This window comes from Eptesicus fuscus, chromosome 8 (genome assembly GCF_027574615.1).
Source record: "Eptesicus fuscus isolate TK198812 chromosome 8, DD_ASM_mEF_20220401, whole genome shotgun sequence".
Lineage (NCBI taxonomy): Eukaryota > Metazoa > Chordata > Mammalia > Chiroptera > Vespertilionidae > Eptesicus > Eptesicus fuscus.
Genome location: NC_072480.1, coordinates 80780148 through 80797027, shown reverse-complemented (window position 1 = coordinate 80797027; position 16880 = coordinate 80780148). Strand labels below are relative to the sequence as shown.

Genomic DNA, 16880 nt, shown 5'->3' with positions numbered 1-16880 from the left:
ATGTAAAAGACATAACGGGAGGGAATGAAATTGGCTCTTGGAGAGGGAAATAGTAGCTATAGGAGGGACTGGCCCTACAGAAGTTGCAATAGTGGGAAACTGCCAACATAAGGTGACCTGATGGAGAGGGATCCAGAGGAATTAATCCGCCTTATTCTCCTACTGCCTTCTTGTCTCTGCCAGTGCCTCTTATTTGGCTGTGTTTTATTGGATACAGTCCATATAGGTCATTCTCCACCAAGCATAGAGCACAGTGGAAAAGGATGGGGATAAGATTTGTCAGTCCCATTACTTTATCTTGTTTTGCATCAGCTAATGCATCGAATAAGGAAAAGATCTAGGAATAATTATTTGAAAAGGGGAAAGCTCAGATGATATGATTGTCTAGTTTTGAACAGCAAGGGAATCAATTAAATAGTATTAGAAATATAGTTAAAAGTGTATAAAATAAATAGATTCCCAATAAAACAGTTATAACCATTTTGAAAAAACGTGAGGGAAAAACCTGTTTTTTATTTGTCTAAAGTTCAAGATATCTCAGAATCAAGATGAATATAACCCAGGCTGGATTTATTATTAAATATTCATTATTGTGACTTTCCATTTTTCTTCTTCTGATTTTAAAAGAAACTAAGCTTTCAACATTTTTGTGGGCCACTGAAAGTATGAGAGGTCCTAGGCACCTGCTTAGTGTGCCTAGGTTGGCCCAGGCTCCTGAGGTACCTCTTTAGAAGCTGCAGGGCACTGAAGAGTGTGGTTTGTGAATCACTAGTGGTTAATATGTTAGTTTAAAACTGTATTTATCCATATGAAAAAGGAATATATGAAGTATCGTAGTGTGAATTGTAACTATCTTTAAAAATATGAACATGTGAAAAAAGATCGTGAGGATGTATGCCAAAAGTTTAACTGGTTGTGTCTTTTGGTGGTAATCCTTCAGATTTTTTGATTTTTTCAATTGGAATCACTTCTTTGCCTACACAGGTCATCCCCTTCACCACTTCACCTTTTTTCTTAATTGCACTTATCAACTAATATACTATTGAATTTACTTATATATCTTTTTAATATATTTTTATTGATTTCAGAGAGGAAGGGAGAGGGAGAGAGAAACATCAATGATAGGAGAGAATCATTTATTGGCTACCTCCTGCATACCCCTTATTGGGGATCGAGCCCACAACCTGGGCATGTGCCCTTGACCGGAATTGAACCTGGGACCCTTCAGTTTGCAGGCCGATGCTCTATCCTCCTATAGCTACTGTTTCCCTCTCCAAGAGCCAAACTGGCTAGGGCTTGAATTTTCTTATTAAGTTTACAGTCTCATTCACTAGAATGTCACCTTCATAGGGTTGGGGATTTTTGTCTGCTTTGTTTACTGTTTCATCCCTTAACAGAGAAGAGTGCCTTGAACATAAGAAATGTTTTAACAAATATTTGTTGAATGAATGATATTGTAAAAAAAAAAAGACTCCTCACAATATTCTTAAACAGAGAGTAGCAAGAAAAAGAAGAATATGGAAAACAAGTGTTGTTATTGTCAAAAAGCTTGTGCCCTGCCTTTCCTTTCTGTGTGAGTCAAAATATTGTCTTTACTCATTCTTTTGTAATAGGCAATTGATCGTTCATGTTCCTTCTCTGCCAATCTGTTAAAACCCTTCAGCATCTCACATTCAAATACCTTTTTGTCGAATAGAAGTTAACAGTACCAAAATGTTCTAGATAGACTGCCTTCCATTCCCAAGAGCCTAGAGCCAGGACTATCTCCTTCTCTGGAGATTTTGGGTCAGTTAGCAAAGAAGAATGTAAACTGAATACCCAGGGGACAAAATTTCACAGGAAGGAACTGTTTCTTAGATTCCTGGGATTTACAGAGACTCAACACAGATAGGCATGCACCTTAGAATGCAACCGTTTTTATTCCCACTGCTGCTTTGGCAACATTGCTCAACCTGAAGAAGAAGAGATTCTTTCAGGGCACAAAATTCCCCTGATAAAATTTTAATGTGACTTGGATTTCTAGAAGATTCTTGTTGTATATTGGGTGTGTTTCCCGTTAATCTTCAAAAGTAAAAATAGTTAGTGGGATCATGTGAAGATATTTTATAGTGATTGAGTAAAACAATAAGTGAAAAGAAGATTGGGTAAACGTATAGCTAGCTCCAAACACTTGAAGACCTTTTACTATGGAAGATAAATAAAACTTAATTCTGGATAGGACTAGATAATTTTTAAACTGTCTTCTGACAAGATTTATGATTTTGTATTTCAGTGAAAGTGATTAGAAGATTTTTTTCATAGAGGAATAATATATTGTAACCCAAATAGTAATTATATAGTAACTGAGATAATGTTTTATATTTTTTAGAAATAGACATTAATTCTCATTTCTATTTTGGTTAGCTTATTAACTGCTGTTTTAAATATTCATTTCTAGTTGGTTGAAGACATGACTTAAATTTTTGATAAAAGTAATTGCTGTGACATGAGCTCTTTTTCTTGATGTTTATTATAGAGGTTCCAGGAACTTCAGCAGTTGCAGTGCAGAGGACTTTGAGAAGTTAACTTTAAATAAAGGAGGAAACTGCCTTCTTAATATTCCCAAGCCTGATGAAGCCTATAGTGCTCCTTTCTGTGGCAACAAGTTGGTGGACCCCGGGGAAGAGTGTGACTGTGGTTCTCCAAAGGTCAGTTGAATGTTTGCTTTTTGCTTTGTCACATTACTTCAGGGTTTGCAAAAAATTAAATAGCTTGCTGTGGGCAACTCTGGCCTAGGAGCTAAAGTAAAACTGATTGGCATTTTCCTTGTGGGGACCTGTTCCTGGGATTGGTCATCTCCTCCTTCCCAGAACATAACTAATGGTGTCATCTGTTTTGATGTCAAGGAAAGCGCCATGCTGATTCTTTATTTATTTATTTTTGCTAGCTCCTACCATTTCTGTTATGGTTATTGGGTCATTTATTTACTTTAAAGAATGACTCGGTTTTTCACTTGGTTCTACTGGTAAACTCTCACATTCTGTCTGGCACTGCAATTGCAGAAATATTTATTTGGTTGAACTCATTTTAATAATAAATTGAAGCTGGCTCATTCTCCAGGGCCCTTCATTAACAAAGTTCTTGGCACTGAAATTAACATCCTCCATTAATTAACCTCCAGCTTACCTATTGATCTGTGGTTTTATCACACCTGATGCCCATACTTATTTCCATAAGCCTATGCTCATCTTTATTATTATTGTTCTATATCTTAGCCATTCTCCTCTCCAAATGGCCTCCTCCTAGGCCTAGCATTAAATTTTAAAGAAATTTGTTCATTTTTGTGTAAGCTTCACTCTATTCTCAATCTTTCCCACAAGTTCTTCTTCACCCGACCACACCTGGCTTTGCCAGAAGACTTCCCATTCTAGAAAGGCAGTATGTATAATATAATGAAATTGTAATTAGCCTTCATCGCATTATTGCTGCATGTCAGGACTTCTGCTCAATGTTTTACATGGTATAATTCTCTCACAGTAACCCAAACAGATTGATATTTTTTATATTCTCATTTTCAAATGAAGAAAATAAGGCCTAATAAAGCATGTTTAATTTCTAAATTAACATTATGCTATTAAGCATGACCAAATTCTTTGCCTTTCCAGGCATTCTCAGTTCTTGATCCTTACATATTTTATGTTTTTAAAAATAATTTATTCTTTAAAAATATACGTTTATTGTTGATAGTATGACAGATATCCCTCATTCCTACCCTTTCTAACCCATCGGAGATGCAAGTCTGGTAAATCAATAAATGTGGTACATCACATAAACAAAATGAAGGACAAAAATCACATGATTATATGTGCACACTCTGGCCTACATGCCAAGATAGAGGGGTATTTATAGAAGGGAAAAGGAAGTTAGAATCATAGCACTTTATTATTAACATAGAGTTCTTCCTGTAGGATTTTGTAGAGTGTGAGAACTTCCATAAACTCTAGCTCCTCTCATGTACCCTCTCAACTGATTATGTTTGTTTCAAGTTTCATTTAGTTTTTATCACTTTCCATATGCTTTTAGACCATATGCATAATTTCCTTTTATGAGTTATTATTTTATATCCTGCATAAGTTTATATGTTGTGCTGTTGATTTTTAAAAATCTACTTCTAGCAATTCATGTATTATGAGCAAAGTCCTTTGTGAATATGTTCTAATATTTCCTCTCTGACTGTTGCTTATCATTAAGCTTAAAAAAATTAATCAACTTTATTTCTTAGAGCAGTTTTAGGGTCGAAGCAAATTTGAGTGGAAAGTACCGTGAGTTCCATATATTGCCTGCCCCTCACACAAGCACTTCTCCATTGTCCACATCCTGCAGCACAGAGGTACATTTATTACAATTGATGGCTCTACATTGACACATCATTATCACCCAAAGTCTACAGTTTACACTAGGGTTTATTCTTGTCATTTAGCTTTTTATTGCATGTATTTTTCTTATATTGAAATTTAAAATTTAAATGAAGGCAAATTTATCCATTATTTTTCTTAAAACTTTTTGAATTTTGTATTTGACTAGTAGTACTCCTTTTTCAAGATTATCATCATAGCTTCTTTATACTTTTTAATAGTGTTTTTTAAATTAAATTTTTTTAGATTACTCTTTAATTGAGGGGATCATGCGGACTGAGGTAGAAAATTAACTTCTGCCCACTAATGGTTAGTTATTACAAAACCATTTAAAATGATACTTTTAGCATAATCAGAATATATGTATACACTGTTTCCTAATTCTCTCTTTTTTTTATGAAGCCATCTTACAGTGTTTTTCAAAAAAAGTTAATAGCTTTATTGAAGTATAATTGAATACAATGTCAAAAAACTAAATTAGGATTTAGATAAGGAAAGGCTATTGTAATAGGGAGACCACTCTGATCTCCGAAATCAGGAAGTATCTCAGAATCAAAGAGAGAAAGGTTTTTCTTTAATAGGGTAAAGGTGGGGGCAAAGCAGAGATAAGCAGAATCTTTTAAGGAGAAGCTGAGAAGCAAGGGGAATAACCAGTGAGGACTGACAGGAAAGTGTTCTGCTGTGATCAGCTGATTTCCAGGGGAAGCTAGCTGATGAGGGCGACAAGCAGAGTCCAGGGACCTATATAAAAGAAAGAAGCGTTATTAAAATTTGGTCAAGACAAAGCAAAGGGTAAGAAATAGGCAATTGAAGACTGGTCAGTAATAAACTGCCCATGTTTAAAACATACAAGTTGATATATTTTGACATATTATATACATACTAGAGGCTCAGTGCATGAATTTGTGAATGGGTGGGGTCCAGCTGCCTCGCCCCAATTGGGGCCAATCGGGGCTGAGCCGGCCAGGGGTGGGGGGCTGCAGGAGGTCGGCCACTCCCCCCCATTGCCACTCCCACCCTGATCGAGGTTGGGACTGGCTGGGGGAGGGGCCACAGGCGGTTGGCTGACTGGCTCTGTTCCCATTCGGGGTGGGGGGCCGATCGGGGCCCCAGTGCGTGTCATAGTGACCTGTTGTTCCGGTTGTTCTGACATTCCAGTTGCTTGGCTTTTATATATATAGATGTGAAACTGTCACTACATCAAGATAATGAACACATCATCCAAAAAGTTCTTTGCAACCCTTGGTAATCCCTTCTTTTCCCCCATTCTCCTCAGACAATCACTGATCTGTTTTTTGACATTACACATTAGTGTGCGTTTCCTAGAGTTTCATATAAGTGGAATACTCTTTTTTTTTTTGGTCTAGCTTCATTCACTCAGCATAATTCTTTTGAGATTATCCACATTGCTGCAGTGTCAGTAATTCATTTGTTTGTATTGTTGTTTACCATCGAATAGTAAGGATAAACTACAGTTTGTCAATTCATCTCTTAATGTATATTTGGGGTGTATCTGGTGTTTTGCTATTAACACAAAAAGCTGCTTGAACATTCACCTACAAGTGTTTACATGAACTTAGGTTTTCATTTCTCTTGGGTAAATACCCTAAGTGAAATTCCTGTGTCATATGGTAAGTGTATATTTAACTTTTTAAGAAACTTTCAAACTGTTCCCTAAAGTGGTTTGTACCATTTTACTTTCCCACCATCTGTGTATAAGAGATGCAGTTCTTTCACATCCTTGCCACTACTTCATACGGTCAGTCTTTTCGGTGTTAGCTGTGCTATTAGGTGTGAAGTGGTACCTCATTGAGGTTTTAATTTACATTCTCTAATGACTTGTGATTTTGAGCATGTTTTCAGCTTGTCATCTGTCTTTTTTGATGACATGTCAGTTAAGCTCTTTGCCATTTAAAAAATTAAGTTGTTTTCTTATAACTGAATTTGGATAGTACTTATATTCTGGATACAAGTCCTTTGTCAGATATATAACTTGCAAATATATTCTCCCAGTCTGTAGCTTATTTTTTAAATTGTCTTAACAGTATGTTTTGAAGAATAGAAGTTTAATATTTTGATGAAGCCCATTTTATTAATTTATGCTTTTATGGGTGTCATATTTAAGAAATCTTTTGATCCAAGGTTGCACATGTTTTCTCCTAGAAGCTTTATAGTTTTAACTTTTACATTTAGGTATGTGATCCATTTGACTTAAATTTTTTGTATGGTGTAAGGTATAGATTATAGTTCATTTATTATTAATTTTTTTCTTTATATATTTTCTCCATCACCATTTATCCCTTTATGTCCTCTTTCACCTCCACTCCCTACTCCCCCCTGCAATCACCACTCTGCTGACAGGAAGTTGCAAAACTAGTGCAAAGAGTTCCATGTATTTTTTTTTAACCCAGTTTCCCTCAAAGTTGACATCTTATTTTAATAAGAAATAAGAAAGCTAGTTTTCATTCCTTTCTTACCTTTTCTCCCTTTCCCCTATCTTCTTCTCTCTTCCGTTTTTCCTTCCTTTCCTGAACAATTCAGAGCTGAAGACATCAGTTGGAACATAGGAGAGTAGGTGTCTCGGTGGGTGGGAGCTTGTAGGGTAGGAGAGAAATGATGGCCCATAGTGGGGTGGGAGAAGCCAAGAAAGATAAAAAGCCACTATTCTCAAAACTGCCTGGTACTGGCACAAGAACAGACATATAGATCAATGGAACAGAGCAGAGAACCCAGAGATCAACCCAAGCCATTATGCTCAATTAATATTTGACAAAGGAGGCAAGAGCATACAATGGAGTCAAGACAGTCTCTTCAATAAATGGTGGTGGGAAAACTGGACAGATACATGCAAAAAAGTTAAACTAAACCACCAACTTACACCATACACAAAAATAAACCCAAAATGGATAAAGGACTTAAATGTAAGAAGGGAAACCATAAAAATCTTAGAAGAAGCCATAGGCAGCAAAATAGCAGACATATGTCGTAGCAATATCTTTACTGTTACAGCTCCTAGAGCAATGGAAACTAAGGGGAAAAATAAACAAGTGGGACTACATCAAAATAAAAAGCTTTTGCACAGCAAAAGAAACCATCAACAAAACAAGAAAGCTTACTGCATGGGAGAACATATTTGCCAATGTTATCTCCAATAAGGGTTTAATCTCCAAAATTTACAGGGAACTCATACAACTTAACAAAAGGAAGATAAACAATCCAATAAAAAAATGGGCAAAGGATCTAAATAGACACTTTTCGAAAGAGGACATAGAGAAGGCCAAGAAACATATGAAAACATGCTCAAAGTCACTAGTCATCTGAGAGATGCAAATCAAAACAATGAGGTACCATCTCACACCTGTCAAAATGGCTATCATCAACAAATCAACAAACGACAAGTGCTAGTGAGGATGCAGAGAAAAAGGAACCCTCTTGCACTGCTGGTGGGGATGCAGACTGGTGCAGCCACTGTAGAAAACAGTATGGTGTTTCCTCAAAAAATGAAAAATTGAACTTCCATTTGACCCAGTGATCCCACTTCTAGGAATGTATCCCAAGAAAACAGAAACACCAATCAGAAAGGATATATGCACCCCTATGTTCATAGCAGCACAATTCACCATAGCTAAGATTTGGAAACAGCCTAAGTGCCCATTAGTAGATGAGTGGATTAGAAAACTGTGGTACATCTGCACAAAGGAATTCTATGCTGCTGTAAAAAAGAAGGAATTCTTACCATTTGCAACAGCATAGATGGAACTAGAGAGCATTATACTAAGTGAAATAAGCCAGTCAGAGAAAGATAAATATCACATGATCTCACTCATTTGTGGAATATAATGAACAAAATAAATGGATGAATAAAAATAGATCCAGAGACATAGAAGCATTGAATAACAAGACATAGAAGTCTTGTATAACCTATGAGGGAAGGCGGGTAAGAGATCAACCAAAGGACGTGTATGCATGCATATGAGCACAACCAATGGACATAGACAATAGGAGGGTGAGGGCTTGTGCTTGGAGGCAGGGGTGGCTGGGGAGAGGTCAATGGGGGGAAAAAAGAGACTCGTGTAATACTTTAAACAATAAATAATTTAAATTAAAAAAAAAAAAGAATGTCCACATAGGGTGAAGACCCACTCAACAGAGAAGTCGGACCCTGAGCATGAAGAGAAATGCATTCATGGATGATTAATTTCCTGTGATGATTAAATACACTATTGTGGACTAAATGTGTCACCCGTAAATTAACATGGGACAGATCTATGATCTGATAGGACTGGTGTCCTTATAAGAAGAGATTCTAGAAAGTTCACTTGCTCTCTTTCTCTGAACACACACACACACACGGAAGAAAGGCCTTTTAAGAATACAGCAAGAAGGCAGCTGTCTGCAAGCCAGGAAGAGAGTCCTCACCAGAAAATGAATTGACTAGAACTTTGATCCTAGGTGTCTAGCCTCCAGAGCTGTGACATAATAAATTTCTTTTGCTTAAGCCATCATCTGTGGTATTTTGTCCTGGCAGTACCAGCAGACGAAGACACATACTCTTGATGATTTCAGTCCTTTGATGTATGTTGAGACCTGGTAGTTGCAGTGAAAGAATCACTGACAAATCCAGCATAGTGACTATTTCCAGAGATTAGTTGCTATTGCCAGATTAGGAAGAAATAGATTTGAGGTCTAAGATAAGAATTTTATTAATGAATATTGATGACAATAACTCATTTCTTTATTGCCAGTCATTTTCTTTTCACAGGAATGTGAATTGGACCCTTGCTGTGAAGGAAGTACTTGTAAGCTTAAATCATCTGCTGAATGTGCATATGGTGACTGTTGCAAAGACTGTTTGGTAAGAAATTCCTCCCTATTTTGGAAAAAATATAGAAAAAGGAACAGTATTATATATCAAAATTTCTTTTCTCTGATCTGTAGGAGAGCATTGTTTATTACATGATAACATAAAACATTTTTGGCAGTTTGCAGTTTTGCATCACATTCTCTTTACTACAGTCTAATGAAATTTTTTTCCTAAGTAGAAACATTTTTTCATTTTAAGAGTAATCTATGTTTTTTATTAAAAATTCCACAATACCACAGTATAGAAAACAGACAGTGGAAGACTATATTTTAACCTTCCTGACATAGCCATTTTTGATAATATGTTATTAATTTAGTTATTTTTTTCTGTATAAATGTGATTGTGAATGTGTGTGTGTGTGTGTGTGTGTGTGTGTGTGAATGTGTGTATGTGTGTGTGAGTGTGTGTATGTGAATGAATGTGTGTGTGCACATGCACGCAAGGAGGGGGGTTAAGTTGCTAAATATAGATACATATATTTTTCCTATTGGTGTTTTCAATAAAATACAGTGGGTTTTCTTCCACTCATGTAGTTCTAGATGGTTGTATAGTTAGTACTTCTTTGTATGATAATACAGTAATTTCTTTACCTAGTCAATTGATGGGCATTTGGATTGCTTCCAATTTTTGTTTATAAGTAGTAGTGTTGAGGCAGTGTTTGAATATTAATATTTTTGGCACACATTTTACATACTTCCCACCCATTCTATACTCACCAGTCTAGTCACATGCTTGTTTCCTTACATTAACATTGGTTTCTAGCAAGTGTAATAATCCTGGTTAGTTTGATAGGTTTAATGTGCTTTTATATCTTTGTTTAATTTGCATTTCTTTCTTTTTTTAATATTTTTATTGATTTTAGAGAGGAAGAGAGAAACATCAATGATGAAAGAATATAATTTTTTGGCTGCCTCCTGCATGCCCCACACTGGGGATTGAGCCCTCAACCCGGATATGTGCCGTGACTATAATTGAACCATGCCCTCCTGGTTCACAGGTCGCCGCTCAACCACTGAGCCATGCCAGCAGGGCAAATCTGCATTTCTTTTGATTATCAATGAGGTGATGTTTTTTCCCCCCTGTATTTCATGACTTTTATGAATTGCCTATTATTGGCCTCTGTTCATTTTTCCATTGGGTTTATTTAATCTTTTGTTGTTATTAAACTTTTATACATATAAATACCATAGTTTCAAATTTGATTAATTTGTGGGAATTGTCCTGATATTCCTGTTTCATTTGAATCTTATTACCCTAGTTTCTTCCAGGAGGTACTTTATGTAGAGGAAAAACCAATGAATGTGATGTTCCAGAATATTGCAATGGTACTTCTCAGTTCTGTCAGCCAGATGTTTTTATTCAGAATGGATATCCTTGCCAGAATAACAAAGCCTATTGTTACAATGGCATGTGCCAATATTATGATGCTCAGTGTCAAGTCATCTTTGGTTCAAGTAAGATATTTTATTTATAATTGATTGCTTTTATTTATTTTTTGCTTTAGTTTTGGTTAAAAGTGGAAATAAAAATTACAGTATATACACATATACATAATATCAAATTTTAGTTTTAGTAAATTCATATAAATAGTATGGGGATATACATTGGGGTCTGCTATTTTCATTGTTCACTCAAAATATTTTTGAGATCCATCTATATTGAGATTTACATTTAGATCATAATGTAATAGAGTATTCTATTACATAAATGTAATCTATTCTATTACTGATAAATATTTAGGATGTTTAAAAATTCTTCTGATTCTCTTTTTAAAGTTTTCATTTTTATTAAACTTATATTTACACATAAAGATCCAAATTATTTAAAGATTTTATGAAAAATCAAAGTGTACTTGCAAGTAATATCTCCATTCATTGAGGAAACCACTTTTATCTTTTCTAGCTGATTATTTTTTTACTTGTTCCAGGTCTTTAGATAACCTGTTGGTAATGCTATGTTTTGATTTTTCCCACGGTAGGCATTCACTATTGTTATGAGGATTTGGCTCACATAGTCACAGAGAATGGTAGATCCCTTGCAGGGTACGTCAGCAAGCTGTAGAGTCAGAAGAGCCAATGGTGTAGTTACAGTCCCCAGGCTGGCAGGCCTGAGACCCCGGAAGACTGGATGCTTCTGTTCGAGTGCTCAGGCAGTGCACGCCTAATCCCCTTCGATGGGGGTGGAGAGGCTGCTTCCCTGGCAAAGAAGACTCATCAGAATTTAGGGGTTCAGTGTCCCCAGCTTCATCAGGGCCTTCCCACATATCTCCATTTCAGCTTTCAGGATCTCATTCTTTCACAATCACTGTCCTCAATGTAACAATAGACAACACTGAGCCACACCGGCCGGGCTGGAATGCTACTTTATCAGTTGTCATGATGTCAGTCTATCTAATTACTAGGAATACCTAAATTGAGCTTCCACATATGGTAAATAAAAAAACAAATAATAGCTGGCAATATTTTCATCAACCTTTCCCCACCTGATTTAACCAGGAGTGCAATAGATATGTGTTTGAGAGCAATGGGAATGACTATGCTGAAAATGCTACCCATACTGTGTGTGGGTTTTAATTTATTTATAGTTTCATCTTATTTATTTATAGTTGCACCTCTTTTAAGCCTTGAGTGTTTGAGTTTAGTCTAACTTTTAAGTATAATCTAAGCTTTATTTTTACAGTTGGTTGTTAAGTATAAAGTGTGGAACAAAATTTTTTTTTCCCTTAAGGCTAGAAACTTTTTCAAAGGTATTGAGGCAGTTCATCCAGTTGTATGGACTATCATAGGGAATACTTTTATTTCTGAAATAAATTGCCAGAACTTAACATTTTTTTAAACATTACAGAAGCCAAGGCTGCCCCAAGAGATTGTTTCATTGATGTGAATTCTAAAGGTGACAGATTTGGCAATTGTGGCTTCTCTGGTAATGAATACAAGAAGTGTGCCACTGGGTAAGTGACGGGAGGTTTATGGTTATAAAGGAGAAGGAATGATTACAAGACCAGTCATGTTTTATAACTCCTTGTGACTGCCGACTTTCTCTCCCTTAAATACCAAACTTTTCAAACTTACAATTTTGCAACACAAGGTTTCAGGGAGACTGAATAGAACTGGTAAACTAAGTCACCCCTTTTGACATTACCTGTCTGAAATCGAATAGTTTTTAGAATCTTACTTTGTTTATCTATGTTCTACACTAAGAATCACAAATAAACACTCTTCCTCCTCTTTCTTCCTTTCATTAAAAGGTTGTGTTGTTAAGTCCATAGAAGCACAGAATTAATTTTGTATTTTATTATGTTGTTCTTGCTTTATAATTTAAAAGCGATAAATTAAATAGGAAATTTCAATACAGCATCATAAGAGTTGATGTTAGGGGTACTTAGTGTGTTATGAAAGGATTTGGGAAGGGCATTTAACTCACACAGCCTTGGTGTATTGATGAGTTATGGATTGAGTCTTCAAGTAAGTAACTCAGAGCCAAGCCAAGAAGGGTGGAGTCCTCTTAGTTATTTTACATTACAGAATCTAATTTTCTTCTTACCATACTTCTTTAAAGAAGACACAGTTGAAATTTTTTAAAAAATATATTTTTTATTGATTTCAGAGAGGAAGGGAGGGAGAGAGAGAGAGAGAGAGAGAGAGAGAGAGAGAGAAGGAAAGAAACATCAATGATGACAGAGAATCATTGATTGGCTGGCTGCCTCCTGCGTGCCCCACATTGGGGATCGAGCCTGCAACCCAGGCAGGTGTCCTGACTGGGAATTGAAATGTGACCTTCTGGTTCATAGGTTGAAGCTCAACCACTGAGCCATGCCGGCTGGGCACAATTATATTTTGATATGGTTCTATTATTTTCTATTTATAAAGTTATATCATATTTATAAGAAACTTTATTAGACTTTTTTGAGCCCTAGATAGATAGTGAGGAGGGATTAGGTGTGCAAAAAGGAGCATCAGCACCGCCTGGCACCCTACTAATTTGCACCTCAGCGTCCATTTACCTCTGCTCTTCTCTGCTGTATTTAAAGAGAGCTGATTTGATCTCTGTTGCTCTCACACACTTTCTGTTGAGATTCCTTTCAGCTAAATAGTAGTACACTCTCTATTTATGTGCACATATATAATTTTTCTATTGTATCTATACCGATGCATTTTACATTTATTTTTCTGTCTTTATAGAAATGCTTTGTGTGGAAAACTTCAATGTGAGAATGTCCAAGACATGCCTGTATTTGGAATTGTGCCTGCTATTATTCTGACCCCCAGTGGAGGCACCAAATGTTGGGGTGTTGATTTTCAGCTAGGATCAGATGTTCCAGATCCTGGGATGGTGAATGAAGGTACAAGATGTGATGTTGGAAAGGTAATTAAAATGTTTTCTATTTATAAAGTAAAATTTTAAATATTGTTATGCAAAGTGATTTTTTATGATTATAAAAGAAATTATGTTTAGTATAGAGATTTGGGAAAATATGAAGCCATCAAGAACAAAATTAAGAATAGTTATGATTCTACTATCCAGATTTCTTTCTTATATTATCACCTGTGGTTTCAATATTGCCATATGCTGTGCATTTTTCCCTCCCCTATCAATGAGCTATAATTTATTAGTCAGTTTGCCATTATTGGGACACTAAGGAGATTTCCAGGGTCGTGTGTGTGTGTGTGTGTGTGTGTGTGTGTGTGTGCATGCATGTGCAGCCACGTGTGTCTCTGCACTAGAAATCTCAGAGTATTTGCCCTGCCCATGCTCCCTGTTATCCTGACCAGAGCTGTTTGGATCAGATATGAGCTAAGAGTTAGCCAGCCTCTGATTTAATGCCAGTGATGCCATATGAGAAGAGGAACTTGTTTGGAATAAGTAATTAAAGAACAGTAATTAAGAGTAGGACAGAAACTGTAAGAATTCTTTGAGAGATGCCATGAAGCAGGAGCAGGGCTGGAAGGCTTATGGCAAACTTAAGCCATTTACATAAGATGTAAGGATGTGGGATTATTGAACAAGGTGAAGACACCAACTCAGAGGAGAATAGAGGAGGAGGAGAGAACACAATTGACTGATTATGTGGCAGGTGAAAAGACAAGGCGGACCCTCAATTTACTTTAATTTCTACCAAGTTTTCAGTTCCAGTTGTTTCCCGCTTATAAAAAGAGCCTTATATTTTTGTTCCTGTCCTTCCCACTATATATACTCGACTGCTTCAGTAATGATAAACAATGCAGAGGTAAATGGCTTTATAAATAAAAATTTCAGAATACCTTAATTGTCTTCTGAGACAATGGTGTCCATACTTTTGAAGTTTTAGATATATTTTTGCCAAATTTCTCTTTATAAAAGTTTTTACTAGTTTACCTTCCAACCAGTTTTAAATAAGTGTTTTAATTCTCCATATGATAGTCAAGATTAGCTTCTATTGTTTTAAAGCTTTTTATTTTACTCTTTCTTGATTATTAGTGATGTTCAATTTTTTGGTGTCTATATATTCATTCCTTCTTTCATGATTTTCTTATTGATGTCTTTGTCCATTTAAAAAGTGGTGTGTTTTTCTTATTGATTTTATAATTTGACTGGGAATACAGCTAGCCTTCGAAGATTATATATGATTTTAGCTATTGGGTTGGTTAGATAATATTTTTTATTTTAATGGAATATCCTTTTAACCCTAATTAATAAGAATTTAAAAAGAATAGATTTTAAATTTTATTAGTTTAAAAAAATCAGCTATTGAAATAATAATTTTTTTGTTTTGGCTATTGATGTGCTGGGTCATATCAGTAAAATGCCTAACATTAAATTATCTTCATATTCCTGGAGCAAATATTGGTAACATTGAATTTTTCTGTAGATATATTTCTGGATTCTATGTGCTAGTAAGCATACTTTTGTATTTCTAAAGCTCTATACATATGAGTTTTTTGAATTTATGAAATTTTACTCTAAATTATAGTCAGTACTCTTTAAGTCTTACAAAAACTCAGCTAAGTCTGAATTAAAGCATAACAGGAAATTTATTTATTAAAAACAAAATCAGTTAAAGAGATTTGAGACCCAGAATCCCAGATAATGTTCTGTAGTTCTTTCCTGTATCTTTCATTTTTGCTTCTCCCTTGTTGGCCTCCCTCTCTCCCCCCCCCCCAGCATTATCTATAATAATAAAAGCATAATATGCAAATTAACCAAACAGCCGAACAGCAGAACGACTGGACAACCATGCTATGACATGCACTGGTGCCAGGCCAGCCAAGGCAGGTGCAATGCGATTGGTTGGGGGGCCCACCATCGCCCCACAGAGGGAGGCCCAGGCCACCCGCCAGTGGGGTGATTGATGGGGGGGGAAACTCTACAATTGGCCCAAAGATGGAGGCCCAGGTTACCTACCGGCAGGCTACGGTGGGTAGGCAGGGCCTCCCTCTGCGGGGAGACCGATCACAGAGCCCTGGTCCTGCAGAGGGAGGCCCAGGCTACCTGGCTGGTGGCGCTTCGGTGAGGGTGAGTGGGTGGGGCCTCCCTCTTTGGGGCGATTGATCACGGGGCTCCCGGACTTTAAGAGAGCACAGGCCGGGCTGAGGGACCCCCCCCCCCCTCGAGTGCACGAATTTCATGCATCGGGCCTCTATCTGAGATATAATTGACATATAACATTGTATAAACTTAAGATGTACAATGTGATGGTTTGATGCACATATATATTGTGAAATGATTACCACAATATGGTTTGTTAACTTATCCATCATCTCACATGAATAAATTTTTCTTGTGTGTGGAGACAGAAACTTACCCTCTTAGCAATTTTCAAGTGTATAATACAGTGTTGTTAACTATAATCACCATGCTAAATATTAGATGCCCAGAACTTACTCATCTTATTAAAACTGGAAGTTTGTACTCTTTGAAAAGAAAGTGGATGACTGCAGCACAGTAGCCCCATTCTGGAACATTCCTGAAGGACAGTGGTGAAGGAAAATTCTCCCAGTGGACAGAATTTCAAGCAATACAACAGGTTGTTCTCTGGTAGGTTTGCTTGGAAGGAGAAATGGCCAGACGTGCTTTACACACCCAGCACTGCTTATTGAAGAGACTGTCTTGACTCCTTTGTGTACTCTTGCCTCTTTTGTCAAATACTAATTGAGCTTGGGTCAATTTCTGGATTCTCTGTTCTGTTCCATTGGTCTATAGGTCTGTTCTTGTGCCAGTACCAGGCAGTTTGAGAACTGTGGCTTGGTAATACAGCTTGATATCTGGTATTGTGATCCCTCCAACATTGTTCTTCTTTCTCAAGATTGCTGCAGCTATTCAGGGTTCTTTATGTTCCAGATGAATTTTTGGAGAGTTTGCTCTAAGTCTTTGAAATATGCCGTTATTATTTTAATGGGGATTGCATTGAATCTATAGATTGCTTTGGCTAGTATGGACATTTTAATGATGTTGATTCTACCAATCCATGACACAGTATATTCTTCCACTTGTTTATGTCTTCCTCTATCTCTTTTTTTCAGCGTCCTGTAATTTTCTGAGTATGGGCCCTTTACTTCCTTTGTTAAATTTATTCCTAGGTATCTTAATTTTTTTGTTGCAATGTAAATGGGATTATTTTTTTTAGTTTCTCTTTCTGTGAGTTC

The 16880-nt window shown here is 36.4% G+C and overlaps 1 protein-coding gene across 3 annotated transcripts in view; it reads left to right on the top strand.

Moving 5' to 3' along the window:
• ADAM9 (ADAM metallopeptidase domain 9) overlaps positions 1-16880 on the top strand; it is a 99846-nt gene that overhangs the window by 46653 nt on the left and 36313 nt on the right. For all 3 annotated transcript variants that reach the window (XM_054720033.1, XM_008146147.3, XM_054720034.1), the window contains exons 12-16: positions 2516-2687; positions 9157-9249; positions 10517-10712; positions 12103-12208; positions 13440-13623. In XM_054720033.1, the coding sequence (XP_054576008.1) occupies positions 2516-2687; positions 9157-9249; positions 10517-10712; positions 12103-12208; positions 13440-13623 (751 nt within the window). The remainder of the gene's footprint in view (positions 1-2515; positions 2688-9156; positions 9250-10516; positions 10713-12102; positions 12209-13439; positions 13624-16880) is intronic.